At 49.1% G+C, this 13,552-nt stretch overlaps 1 protein-coding gene across 1 annotated transcript; it reads right to left on the bottom strand.

Annotated features, from left to right (window-relative positions):
• Positions 1–233: 233 nt before the first annotated feature.
• Positions 234–7,778, bottom strand: LOC131896510 (keratin, type II cytoskeletal 2 oral). Its single transcript, XM_059247181.1, has 9 exons — positions 7,230–7,778; positions 6,072–6,292; positions 4,859–4,919; positions 4,397–4,492; positions 3,778–3,942; positions 3,553–3,678; positions 2,816–3,036; positions 1,205–1,239; positions 234–574 (listed from the first exon to the last, which is right to left on the bottom strand). Exons 1-9 carry the CDS (start codon positions 7,776–7,778, stop codon positions 249–251), a joined length of 1,800 nt encoding a protein of 599 aa, XP_059103164.1. The 3' UTR covers positions 234–248.
• Positions 7,779–13,552: the final 5,774 nt, after the last annotated feature.

Below are 13,552 nucleotides of genomic sequence, written 5' to 3'. Positions count from 1 at the left end.
AATTTATTGAGAAAAGCAAGTACAGCATGTCATCAGCGAAAGATCCGAAGCTCAGGAGATTAGGGAAACAGATGTGCCGAGCATGAAAACAGCTTCATGAGAACCAGCAATTTGGAAACCTCGACCTTCCTCCTATGAGAGGTAGATGGCCAGAATGGACTAGGCTACACTAGAAGGCTCAGGAAAGGGGCGCAGTTGCAGGCTGAGGCAGGGGACGGCGGGGGGGGGGGATGTTTTGCTCCTGAAGATCACTTGGAGCGCTGCTGGCTGGAACTGGTGGTCTGAGAGAAGTGGACGCTGCTGCTGCTTCCTCTGCCGGACTTGTAGCTGCCGCCTACGGAGGCCTGGGTGCCACCAGAGTTAAAGCCCTTTCCTCGCTGGCTTACAGAGACGCTGCCTTCACGGCCAAGCCTGCTCCCAGTGCTGTCCCTGCTGCTGCTGCTCCTGCCACTGCTGTCCCCTCCGTAGCTGCTGCCACCGGTTCCTCTGAAGCCCCCAGAGCCACTGCTGCTGCCACCGACTCCTCTGAAGCCCCCAGAGCTGCTGCTTGTGCTGGTAACATTGCTGACCACCGCTGCAGGGGAATAGACAGTTTAGGAGAAAGGCCTGGGGAGCTGGAGGCTGACTCTGTCTTAGACCTGCCCTGATCTATAATTTAGAAAAGATGCTCATCATCTCCGAGGCCTTGGCTGGTGAATACTTGGTGAACCTGGCTCTCTAGTGCCTTAGCCAAGAACAGGAGCCGGAAGTATTCACAAAATTTCTGGCCTCCAACCTGGGGCACACCCCACAAGCAGAAGGGTCGAAGAGCTGGATCACAGCATATGTGAAGGATACAGCACTTGGCTACAGCTGAGAGGTGGCTGATGTCATGGGGATGCCTTGAGTGAATTGGACCAAATGCACGTGACTATGCACACACATGCAGAGACCAAAGAAGGATGTCCGTCTCCAACTTATTCCCTCGAGATGAGCCTGAAGCTTAGCATTGTAGCAAGGATGGCTGGCCAGCCAATTCCCAGGATCCACCCCCCCACGCCCCCCACCCCACCCCCGGCAATCCCAATACTAATACATGACCACGCTCAACTTTTAAGTGAGTGATAGAGACTTCACACTCAGGTCCTCATGCTTGCATAGCAAGAGATTGCCCCCACTGAACCATCCCTAGCCCCCAGAGATGGTTCTTAAATGTGTTACTTACAAATGCACACATCACTCTGACATTCTCCAGACATCCTGGAAAGACAGGAGATGAGAGTTACTTCTTCAGTGAGTCAACAGCCAAAGAACTGGGTTCATAACCTCAGGCACCACATCTTCCCATCTGCCCTCCCAGGGGCCAAGCCCTGGGAAGGGAAAGGCCAGTCCAGGCTGTTCACATCTCCATCTCCCTCAGAGAAGGGGGTTGATTCCAGTATGACTTACAGCACACCTCTGCCAACCACACTCCGTCTCCCTGTCTTCCCACCCTTACCCCTAAAGATCTGTTCCAAGCAAACTGCCATCCCTCAATTGATTGGCCGCCCTCACCTCTCCCCTGCTGCTAAGATGAACTTCTCCATCTGTGCATGCCCTTCCCCTCTTCTCCAGCCCTGCCTTTATTTACCTGTTTCCTCCTCCAGCAAGCCTTCCCCAGAGAGACTTGGGGTGGTATGGGGCTCGGGGCAACAGTAGCGATGGTGGAGAAGACACGAGATGCTGACCCCCAGTTTGTGCTATATTTGAAATTTTCCCACTCACAATACCCATCTCCCTGGGTCTGGTGCTTGTTCATGGAGCACTGAGCAGATGTGGAATGTTCGTGTGCTCCTGGCCACAGAGTGCCTGCTGATGCTGACAGCTCCCTTCTCATCACATGATTCTCAATACACTTAACTCATCTTCGCTGTTTCCCACAGAGACTCATCAGAATTCCTTTTCTTCCCCTGCTTGGGCTCTCCTTCCTCTATCAGATTGGGGGCTGACTGAGGGCAAAGGCTCTGAATGAAGATGCGTGAGCCTGGGGTCAACAGAATGCCCCCTCGATTCTTGACACTGCCTTCTCACGTGGTATCCACTCACTAAATCTTTGTCTGCCTCTGTACGCTGCGTTATTTTTCAGGGATATGTACGCGGCAAGCATTCTCCCCATACAGACTCAGCTTCAGCCATGAGGCTTGCAGGATTATCCACACTGAATTTTCAACATGGAAGCCACTAGCCACACCAAGCTACGTAAATTAATTTCAATTAAATGCAAAACTCAGATCCTCAGTTACACTACACCTATTTCAATGCCGGAAGAAGCCAGGCATTGATGTGCCAGTAGTCCCAGCACTTAAGAGGCTGGGACAGAAGAATCAGAAGTTCAAGATCAGCTGGGGATACATACTGAGACCTCCATCTCAGAAGAAAAAAACAAAAGAACAGTCGGGGAGAGGAGAGGGAGAGAAGGAAGGAGGGTGGAAGGGAGGAGGGAAGAAGGAGGAGGCTACCAACTGTTGTATCAGACAGCCCGGCCCAGACGATTTCCATCTGGGAAAGTCCCAGTGGACAGCCCTGGTCTATAACTTCTGTCACAACCTCAAAGAGCTTCTCCTGCCACCTTGATGAATACAAGTGCATGATTCGATGGTGTGCCCGTGATGAATTAGATAATTAGATAATAATGATTGATGAGAAACAGGGGACTTAAACACTTCCTCTGATGTTCAGGAGACTCCCTGGCCTCTGTCCGACTTGTCCTCACCTTTTATTATCATTTTTTCCTTTCTTTGCTATCGTGGGTCACTACAAAACCATGCTTGGAGAATGTCAACCCTATCACCCCCACCTGCACTCCTCGCCCTCCAGCAGCTTGCGGTAGGTGGCAATCTCCACGTCCAGGGCCAGCTTGATACTCATCAGCTCCTGGTAGTCACGCAGTAGCCGGGCCAGGTCATCCTTGGCCTTCTGCATGGCAGCCTGCAAGTCTTGGAGTTTGGCATCAGCATCCTTGAGGGCCCCGTCGCCACGCTGTTCAGCTTCTGCAATGGACGTCTGCAGGTTGGTGTTCTGGGGCAGAAAGAGGGAAGGATGAAATTAGCATAGGACTGGGAAGCAAACACCTGATTTTCCTGAGGACGGGACTTCTTCACCCATCTATCACTCCTCCTTCCCTTTCCCACTGGCACGTGCTCACAAGTCAGGATGATGTTGCAATTTGGCTAATTCATCCTGTTCCCATTGAAATCAACTCCTGCGTGACTACGCATGAAAAGAAACACATCTGCTTCCCTGAGCTGGCACAGGCAACAGGAGACTGGTTAGCGTTTGATCTCTTTTGCAAGACTGTTAAAAAAAATTCCCTTCCCTGACCATTGCATTCCAGTGATACAAAGTAGCCACTGGGGTTGTATAAATCATTAGCTATGCAGATCAAAATTGTAGCCCTCCCTCCTGCTGGGTGCTGGGGCATTCCAAGAAGCTCAGCCTCCATGAAAAACTGCTGGACAGCAAGAGGCTCTCAGAGGCTGTGACTCCACCAAAGAATGGAGTAAATGGGGCAAAGGAGTTCGGCTGCTGCCACACCTGCTTCTTGATGTTCTCAATTTCCGCTCGAAGTCTCTGGATCATCCTGTTGAGATCCATGATCTCGCTCTTGGTGCTCCTCAGGTCATCCCCATGCCTTCCAGCTGTGGTCTGCAATTCCCCAAGCTGACAGAGGAGACGGGTCAGAGGGGCTTTGTAAATGTCAGCAAATTTTTAATGAGGCTGATCAGAGCTTAACCTGAGGGGTGAAGGGAAGGGTCCTACCTTGGTCTGGTACAGGGCCTCAGCCTCAGCCTTACTCCTCTGGGCAATGTCCTCATACTGTGCCTTGACCTCGGAGATAATGCTGTCCAGGTCCAGGCAGCGGTTGTTGTCCATGGACAGGACCACAGATGTGTCACTGACATGGCTCTGCATCTGGGACAGCTCCTGTGGGGAACATGGATGGGTCACAGATCCCAAATAATAGTGGGACTTCTCTACTAGCAGAGATGCCCAAGAATGCTAAATAATGGGGCAGTAGAACAATTAAGCTTTTATTTCAGGTCTGGCTATAGCCTACAGAATGCCAGCAACTGTGGGCTGTAGCAAATTGCAAAGATGTATCATCCTGGAGACGTCAGCCAGTGAACCCAAGTGTGGCTTCTCCCTGGAGCACAGGGCAGAGGGCTGTTATTTAGTAGCTGACTATGGAGCTCAGGAAAAAGAGGGGCCCTGACCCTGCAGGCAGGAGGAGCAATGTGGGCATTTCCTGGGTGGAGCAGAGCTGAGCTGGGAGCCCTGTGGCTGGCTTTGAGGGTATGCTGCCACTTGACCTGCCCCCTGAAGTTGTGCTTGTGAGGTTGCTAGTGGCCAGTCTCTTAGCAGCAAACTGGAGAATCACCATGTCGTAGAGAGTCCTCAGAAAGTTGATTTCATCTGTCAGGCTGTCCACTTTAGCCTGCAGCTCCACCTTGTTCATATAAGCAACATCTACATCCTGAAAGAGAGAGAAACCAGAGAATGACCTCTGTCCCCTTCTACCCAAGCCTCCCTCTGAGCCCTCCTCTCTCTTGCTTGTCCCTCCCCTAACCCTTCTAAATGTAACTACTCACCTAACCTTTTAAAGGGAACAGAAACAAAGTATGGTACATGTGTAGGCTGAAAATAATCTTGATTAGTGCTGCACATGAGGTGTTCATTATTAGTTCACATTACTAACTAGCTTGTTAGTTATGGTAGAGTTTAAAGATGAACAGCTCCCTTCAAACATTTCCCAAGAATGTAAGGAAAGAAGAAAGTCCCATCCACAGCAGTACTCTGCCTTGGGAGACATAGGGATTCTGGGTCTACTCCGCTCACTCACCTTCTTCACCCCTACAAACTCATTCTCCGCAGTGGTGCGTCTGTTGACTTCCTCTTCATACCTGGATGAAGAGAGCCACAGATGCAGACAGTGACATTTCAGAATGGGAGAGATGACTCGGCAGTTAAACACACTGGCTGCTCTTCCTGAGGTCCTGAGTTCAATTCCCAGCACCCACATGGCAGCTTAAACCATATATAACCATAGAGTTATGCGATCCAATGCCCTCTTCTGGTGTGCAGATATCCGTGCAGACAAAACACCCACATACATAAAATACAGGAGCGAAAAAAAACAAAAACAAAAAACCAAGACTCCCTATGCTCCTGCAGAATCTCTCCACCCAGAGACAGGACACCTGCTCCCTGGGCACATGTGCCATCACACAGAGCCCACAGTGTCCTCACCCTGCCTGATAGCAAAGCTCTGCTACCATCATCTCGAAACTTTTCAGAATTTTTTAACAAGGATGTTGCATAATCATCTTGCCAAGACCTGAAAATGACTGACTGCCCTGGAGACTTCACAGAGCTCAGGGGCTGCTGCCTCTCCCTCCTCCAAGTTCGATGCCAAGCTAAAGTGTGTATACTTGGGGGTGGATCAAGAATCCAACTGCCTGCCTGACCTCTTTCAACAACTTCAAAGAAAGGGGTCTCCCAGGAGCAGATATACCCCTCTACATGAATCCTGACTCCTGGGGGTGTCTGGAGCTCCCTCCCAGCCCGGGAGGCCCTGTTCACTTCTCACAGATCTCAGGTGTGAACTCAAATTTGGAACCTTAAGAAGGAGGCAGAGTGAACCTACAGAAGCAGAAAACCAGACACACGAAAGAACAGGATGAACTTGCACAATACAGTCCTGGGCCAGGGGTTAGGGAGCACTCAGACCCAGCACCGCCCCACACCCACTGTTTCAGAATAGCAGCAACTGGAACACAGGGATGTGTCCTTCTGATAACCTTCTCAGGATATTCCTGTGTACAGTAATGTGAAGTTCCCAACCCCAAAGGAACCCTCTTGCTCATCAGGGCCAATGTAGGAGGGGAACCTGCCGGAGACTGAAAACCATGTAAGGATCAGCCCCACCAGGATTGGTTCTCACTCCCCCAACTTAAATTTGGCCAGACTTCACTCAACAAACCCACCAGAGGGTGTTGACTAAAGATGTGTGTTTGAAATCCCAGATGAAGAAGCTCCTCCATGAGGACACTTACTTCTTTTTGAAGTCTTCCACCAGGTCTTGCATACTCCTCAGCTCTCCCTCCAGGCTTCCCTTCTCCCCCATCAGTGAATCTAATGTCTTGTGCAAGCAGCTGATGTAGGATTCAAAGAAAGGTTCCAAACTCTGGGGGCCTGAGCCGGAGCCTGTGGTCTGCTGCTGGAGCAGGGCCCACTTGGTCTCCAGGACCTTGTTCTGCTGCTCCAGGAATCGCACCTGCACCAAGAGAGAAAGAAAAAGAGCCCTTCAGTTGGGCACATGGGTCGCCCACCCCAGAGGGTAGGAAGATAGGGAACAGACCCAACTCCTCAATCCACAGTGACCACTGTGTTTCAGAATATGGAGAAGACAGAGATTAAAAAGGGAGAGCTAGTGTGTGTGGAGTACTTTCTAAACCTCCTGTTTTCATGTGGTCTGTGTCCCTTAATTTTCACAACCACTTAGACAGCATTAAATCACCAAAAGTGAGATACATGTGGAAGTGAGATGGCAAAGTAAAGAGCCAAACCCAGGACCACCCTCAGTCTAACGGGATCCTTCAAAATATAGCCGAAGGAGGTCGGCGTGGCTAAAGCAGTTTTCAACTACACCTTAGGTACAAGCTTCTTTCTCCTCCATGAAGGTAGTAAAAACAGCCAGTGGATCCTCAGAATTCATCTTGCAGCTGACCAAGGCTCTCTTCAAATCCTGGGCTCATCTCTGCCTTGGACCCAGCGTGCCTTGCTTTGCCCCATCATGGACAGTTTAGCTTACCATGGGCAGAGGCACAATATCACTAGGAAGGTGCTGCTGAGGATATGAGAAGCTGTCCCAGAATGTGTGCAGAGTTAGTTAGCTGCTAGCTAAAAGTATCAAGCAACTGCTTGTCAAAAAGAAGGTAAGCCGCTCTGGGTTTGTGGCTAAATTCTTCAGAAAAAAAATTGTGCTTGACCCCTCCCCATGCTGTCCCCCAACACTAGAGAGAAATTAAAACCTGGAGTCCTTCCCTCCTTCCACAGCTGGAATGAGAGGGCACAAAGAACAAGAAAGGCATGCTCACTGTCCTGGAAGCAGAAGGCAGAACAGGCCAAGTGCCAGACACCCCACTGGCAACTTTGTGTACCATCCCCTAGCAGCCCAAACACCCCACAACGCCTCTGGGTTTGGGCCTCACCTTGTCGATGAAGGAGGCAAACTTGTTGTTGAGTGTCTTGATCTGTTCACGCTCCTGGGCCTTCACTTGCCCAATCTGGGGGTCAATCTCCACATTGAGGGGCTGCAGGAGGCTCTGGTTGATGGTCACTTCCTGGATTCCCCCAGGGCAGCCACCGGGACCAAAGCCACCAGGCCTACCAAAGCCACTAGCTCCTCCAAATCCAGAAGCTCCTCCAAAGCCACCTTCCATCCCTCTGCTACCACCAAAGCCACCTCCGTAGCCACCTCCGTAGCCACTGCCACAGCTGCCAGGCCCTCCACTGAAGCCGCCAGTCTGGGAGCCACCAGCCGCCACACTCATAGAGATACTCCTGCTGCCACCCAGGCTGTAGAGGCTCTGACTGCCAAAGCTTCCTGCTCCGCTCCGGAACCCACAAGCCCCTCCACGGGCTGCCCCTGTGCGTGCCACGCAGCTCCTCCGGCTGCTGCCGCCGGACACCACAGCCGAGTGGCCAGAGAAGCCCTGGCTCCCGCAGCTGAAGGACTTCTTGCAGGCTTGTCTGCTCATGGTGAGGAGTGTGGCAGTGAGCTAGCAATCACTTAGCAGAGCAAAGGGCTGAGGAGAGGATAGGGATGACAGGAGAAGCTGGCCTTTATATTCCAGGCTTCTTGGCTTGGCAGAAGGAGAGGCAAGCAATTACCTGAGAGTCATCTCGGGTTTGGTCTGCCTCACAGGCAATAAGTTACTTCTTGGTTCCCAGCACACCTCAGAGATAATCCTCTGGGCCATAATGGCTTTGCTTTTTTAGCTTAATCACCCAAACTTGCCTCAGTTGACAGAAGACAGCTTTCCCTCCGTCCCTCCCTCCCCACACATGATTTCCTCAAGACTTTTAGAAGGTTAAGCAGAACCCATCACAGCAGAATGACCTGACTCGAGACCCCAAGGGATTAGGGGCCCTTAATCTCCATGACCCTGTCAGCCTCTCCCAAGAAACTGAGTCCCAGACCTAAATTCCCTGAGGTTTGTTATGAGCCAGGTCCTGTGGCACTCCCATAGTGCCCAAGCTGTTTCTCTCAGTAGACATTGTCTTCTCATGGCATGTCACCTGTGCCCTTCATTTCAGAGAGCACCGGGAGCGGGCTGGCAGTAAGAAACGCATGAGCCCGGGGTCCAGTCTGCTCCCTCTGTAGTCAAAGCGTCCACCAAAGCAGACCCAGAGTTGAAGGAGAAACAGGCTAGTTGTGGAAAAGGAGATAAAGTAGAGCCAGAGTGTCTGGGCTCTGGGGAATGGAAGCCCAAGATTCAGAGCCAAGAAGTGTGAGGCTAGGAAGAGGAGAAGATCTCAGACAGCCCTGCCCCCACCATCCTAAGGTCTCAGGGTGGACCCTGCCCCCATCGTCCTAGACCAGTAGCTGGTGGGTCCTGGATCCAGAAGCAGGACAGGACAGAATACAGAGACTATTTGGCTGGATAGTAGGGTCAGTTCAAGGACCTCACTCATCCTGGGATAAGAATATGTGCACATCTTAGTGACCACAAAGATTCAGGCATCGGGATCTCCTTCCCCCTCTGCCATCTGGTCTAGTCAGTGTCCCTGGCTGTTCATACGCCAGCACCACTCAAGGCTCTGAGCTCCCCTGTGGAAGGACCTGACTGCTACCACTCTGCCGTCCAGACCCTGGCACACCAGGGTGAGCACACCACAAAAAGATCAGCTGGCTCAAGACTTGAGTTCCAAGATCACAAACACTTAGACCTATTCCCACACAGTCTTTGGACAAAAATATGCAGAGGAAGTTTGGGTGTCTGCGCCCCTGTAAACCCTTTGGATCCAGCCACTTAGGAGGCCCTCCTCTGGGCTGGAATAACTTGAACCTCTTCTACTTGAAAACTGCTTTTTGTTGGAAACATTTTTACTTGACCCAGGGTATAAATATAGATACAGTAGATGTGTAAATCAAACCTTTATCGATAAATCATAAAGAAATTTATTTTTAAAACAATTGCTTAGTATACACATAATTTTACCATGTGTTAAAGATTAAAGCAAATTTGCATACTAGTGAAATGAATGAGGTTATTTATATATGCATGTATGCGCATATACACATATTTATAAAGAGTTAAATCTTGGCTAAACATTTAATACTGCAGAACACAGAGCATCTTCAATGTTTTTTTCAGAATTGACTGGTACTTTGATTTTTTCTAATCCTCAGTGCTGAGACTGCCACTTCACATAAATACCCAGCAAAAAACGGCAGAAGTGTGTATATTTAGAACCATTTCAGAGATGGTTGGCGATTCCACCTTCATTACAACCCAAAAGCCAGTGAACAATACCTTATGAAGCGCAAGTCAGCCATTAAAACACGAATTTTTAAAATCAAACATTTTTAACATAATACAACCTAAAGATAAACTCATTTCATCTGTGCATGCTGAAGAACGGTGGCGGGAAAATATTTAAGGTCTTTGCTTTTCATAACCCAGCAGTTACGTTTCTACAAAAGCAGACCTTGTGAGTACGGTAAAACACTGCACATTGTGACATGCAAGAGCCTCGAAGCTGAATCAAAGAGCTTGGGACTGCATCTTTTGGTGTTGTGTGGTGTGGCGGCATGCACAACACAACACGCTCATGATGTGCATTGAGAAGTTAGACTGTAGTGAAGTCCACAATGCTACACAAGGGAACGCTGCCAGAAACAGCTCGGACTCATTTAGTACTTTGCTTTTAACAATTTTTTGTCATTATGCTTTCAGAAACCTCTTATTGTCAAATTTTTCATGACCCCCATATTCAGTTGATGAACCCCATACCAGATGGCAAACTTCAGCTTAAAAATCTAGACTCGGGTCTAGTTCCATCTGGGCCAGCGGTAGGGGGAAAGAGGACCCTTGATCGCAGGATAGGTACACAGATGAACAGCTTTTCTAACTTCTAGGGGCTCCACTGTCTCCCCACATACACTTCACACCCAGCTATCGCACACACAGTGCAGCCGTGCTTTCCCAGTGTTATCCCCATACAAATGAAGCATGAAGCAGCAGGAGGGTCAGACTCTAGACTCACCATAAAAGAGCTGTCTGGGTTATCTGCAGGATTCCAGCCCAGCTGGTAGCAACGGGGTGATTTGAGAGCAAGCAGAAGATTGGTTGGAAAGCAGAAGGACGCAAGTCCAGGGCCCTGCCGACAACCCTCACTCGTGTGCTCCCCAGTTCACATGCTGCCATCTACCTGGTTGGGTCCCAGCTCCATCTCTCATTGGCAACTTGATCTAAGGAAATTTACTTTTGTGTGTCCAGTTCTGTCAACTATAAAATGAGGCTAATCATGGCAGCTAATGCACCGGGCTTTTGTGAGCAGTAAATAAGTTAAATATAAAGCGTTTGGTGTAGAGGCCAGCAAGGTGTTTCAGCAGGCAAAGGCACTTGCTGCCAAGCTTGATGATCTGAGTTCAAGCCCCGAGGGGAGAACCAGATTCCACAAGGGCCCCTCTGACACCCCTACATGCCTGTGTGCACACAAACCCTCCGTGAATAACTGTAACCATTTTTAAATGTTTTGTGTAGAGCTGGGCACATAATAAATACTATAGAATTAGCTACTGTTAGTGTTCTCCGGGCACACAGAAGGTGTTTGTTATGTTCTACCTCGGCTGATAAGATAACCTTGTCCCCTAACAAACTCATCAGAGGGTGAGGACAGGAAAGAAAGTCAATAATGAACAGAAGAAATCCCACTGGAGTGGAGGAGACCTACACCTACTGGAAGTCCGTTCAATTCTGTCAAACACTTGCCTGCCTCTCTGATTTGTGGTGAGTCCCACAGCACATAACAAAACTAAAAATCGCCCAATCTGCAATTCTCACCCGGCTCTCCTGAAGCCCCAGGTGAGCACCTGAAGGAACAAGAATGGCCCTCAGTGTCTCCGATGCCTCCCCCTCCCTGGGTTCTAGCACCAAGGTAACAAACGTCCGCCTCCTAAGTGTGGCCAGTGCTGCCACCCTGGAGCCAGAGCAGCGATGGGGGGAGACAGTGGGCAGATCACAAGGGCCTGCGCTGAACTGGGATCTCCCAGTTCGTGCTTCTGGAGCCTGCCAGCGCATTAGCGCCTTGCCTGGCAAGCTAGGATTGTTCTTCCAACAGCTCAGTGGTGTTGCCAAGACTACCCAGAGTTGCCACGCTTGGCACTGGTTTCCTTATTTGCCATAGGATCTGGTGGAGGAGTGTCTGAATGGCTTGACTACGGCCAGCAGCCAGAGTTCTAATCCCTCACATGCCAAAATCATCTGTCAAAAGGTTGTCATGCGGCGGAGCACTCTGGACTCTTACTCCCCACCCATAAAACAGGGGGAATTTGTTCCCGGGTAGTTATTTACTTTAACCAAATTGTTCTCTGGTATTCATCTGCAATGAAGAGGCTTAAGAGGTGCCAGGATAATTGTGGGTGGAGGAATAAAGAGAACGACAGTAGTCATCACCTCAAGGTCAAGGTGAGCAGGCAGCCCTCTCCACCCCACCCCAGGTCCTGCTGAAGGGGGCGGTGTTATCTTTTTTCATGTGTAGAGCCGTGGATCCATTTCAGAAGAGTCACTATTTTGTAGAGGAGGAGAAGAAAAGGGGTGGGAGGAGGGAGGGAGAGAAGATGAGAAGGTGGGAGAGAGGGAGAGAGGGAAGGAGGGAGATAGGGAGGGATGGATGAAACTGTCACTCTGGGAATACTGCCTCTGAATAAAAATGTTTTTTTCTCTCCTTGATACGATATTGAAATAGAAACTCATCGCTACTGAAACTATTTGACCAATGACTACTAAAAATGTATGCTGATACAGAGCAAGCTGGTGTTACAGCTAGAGCTTGACGAAGTAGCACATGCCTAAGAACGATTAATCCCCTTATTGCTAAGTGTCAGCTGGTGGCACATATAATTTATATTAATTATGGCCTCATACTTGAATTCACCCCAAACCTTTGTCTGATTCTTGAGTCTCTCCCACTGCTTATCTAGGACAGAATTTGATTCCCTAAGATGGCCTTTGTTAAGAGGTTTTATGGTCAAACAAGTTTGGGAAATGAAAATTGTCTAGTTCCTTGGAATTACAATAATGCCCATTAGCCCATTCAGCTATTAAGACACCCATAGAGGTTCATCAGGAAACAATCCTTTGACCTTTATTTAATCAGAGCTTCCCAAATAAACTTAGTCATGAGTCACATTAGTATTGGATATACTTGGGGAAGCACCAGTCAACACCCATCCCAAATAGATAAGACTGGCAGACTAAGGCCTGTTGTGGGATATTCAGTCTTACTGTGAATGCTGAGTTTGCATTTGTGTTAAATAAAATCAACCTTGGGTTAGGAGGCAGAGCCAGAAACTAGTTGACAGAAAGTAATCATAGAGAGTCAGAGGGAGTCTGGAACTGGAAGACAGAGAGATGCATAGGAAGTAATAGGGAGGGACTTTGAGTGTGGTGATTTTTTTTTTGGGGGGGGGTGTTGGTGGAGCAGAAGGATGCTCTCTTTCTGAGATATCAGTGAAGAGAGAAGATCAACTAGTTGCTCCTCAACCTCTCTGAGCTAGCGGGTTTTCAACCCAGCCTCTGACTTCCAAGTCTTATTGATAAATAGAACAATAGAGATTTAGTTAAAAACTACATTTGGTGGTAGTGGCAGGAAACAGATCCAGTGGGACATAAAAGTCCCACTGGGCTACTGCCTGAGAAGTGGACCAGTAACTTTGGAGCCACAATTGCTGGCTGAAACAGCAGAAGATTCAGGTGCAGCCACTGTGTCAAAGGAAAAACAACATTTTGGCACCCAACATGGGGCCCCAAATATAGTCAGACTTTCTTTGGACCACTAGCTCCCAAATAATGACACAGAGACTTCTTATTAAATATAAAAGCTTGGCCTTAGCCTAGGCTTGCTCCCAACTAGCTCTTAAAACTTAAATTAACCTGTTCATATTCACCTATGTTCTGCCATGTGGCTCATTAGCTCTCCCTCACACTGTATATCCTACTTCCTCTGAGTCTTACTGGTGAATTCCATCTCTCTGATTCTTTCCCCAAGTTCCTCTCTCTCCCCGGAAGTCCTGCCGATCCTCTCCTACCTAGTTATTGGCCATTCAGCTCTTTGTTAAGCCAATCAAAAGGTGCCTTAGGCAGGCAAGGAAGGATAGGGATACATCTTCACACAGTGTGATCAAATATTTCACAACAAATGCCAGGCAAGGGAATGAGGTCAACAACACTGATTGTGTCCCAGGAGAGAAAAGCTTGCTTCAAGATAGGGCAGCAAGCTTACAGCCACCAAGCAGGTGCTCAAA

Source organism: Peromyscus eremicus, chromosome 20 (assembly GCF_949786415.1).
Source record: "Peromyscus eremicus chromosome 20, PerEre_H2_v1, whole genome shotgun sequence".
NCBI classification, from domain to species: Eukaryota; Metazoa; Chordata; class Mammalia; order Rodentia; family Cricetidae; genus Peromyscus; species Peromyscus eremicus.
The sequence above is the reverse complement of the archived record's forward strand: the minus strand, read 5'-3'. Positions and strand labels throughout refer to the sequence as shown.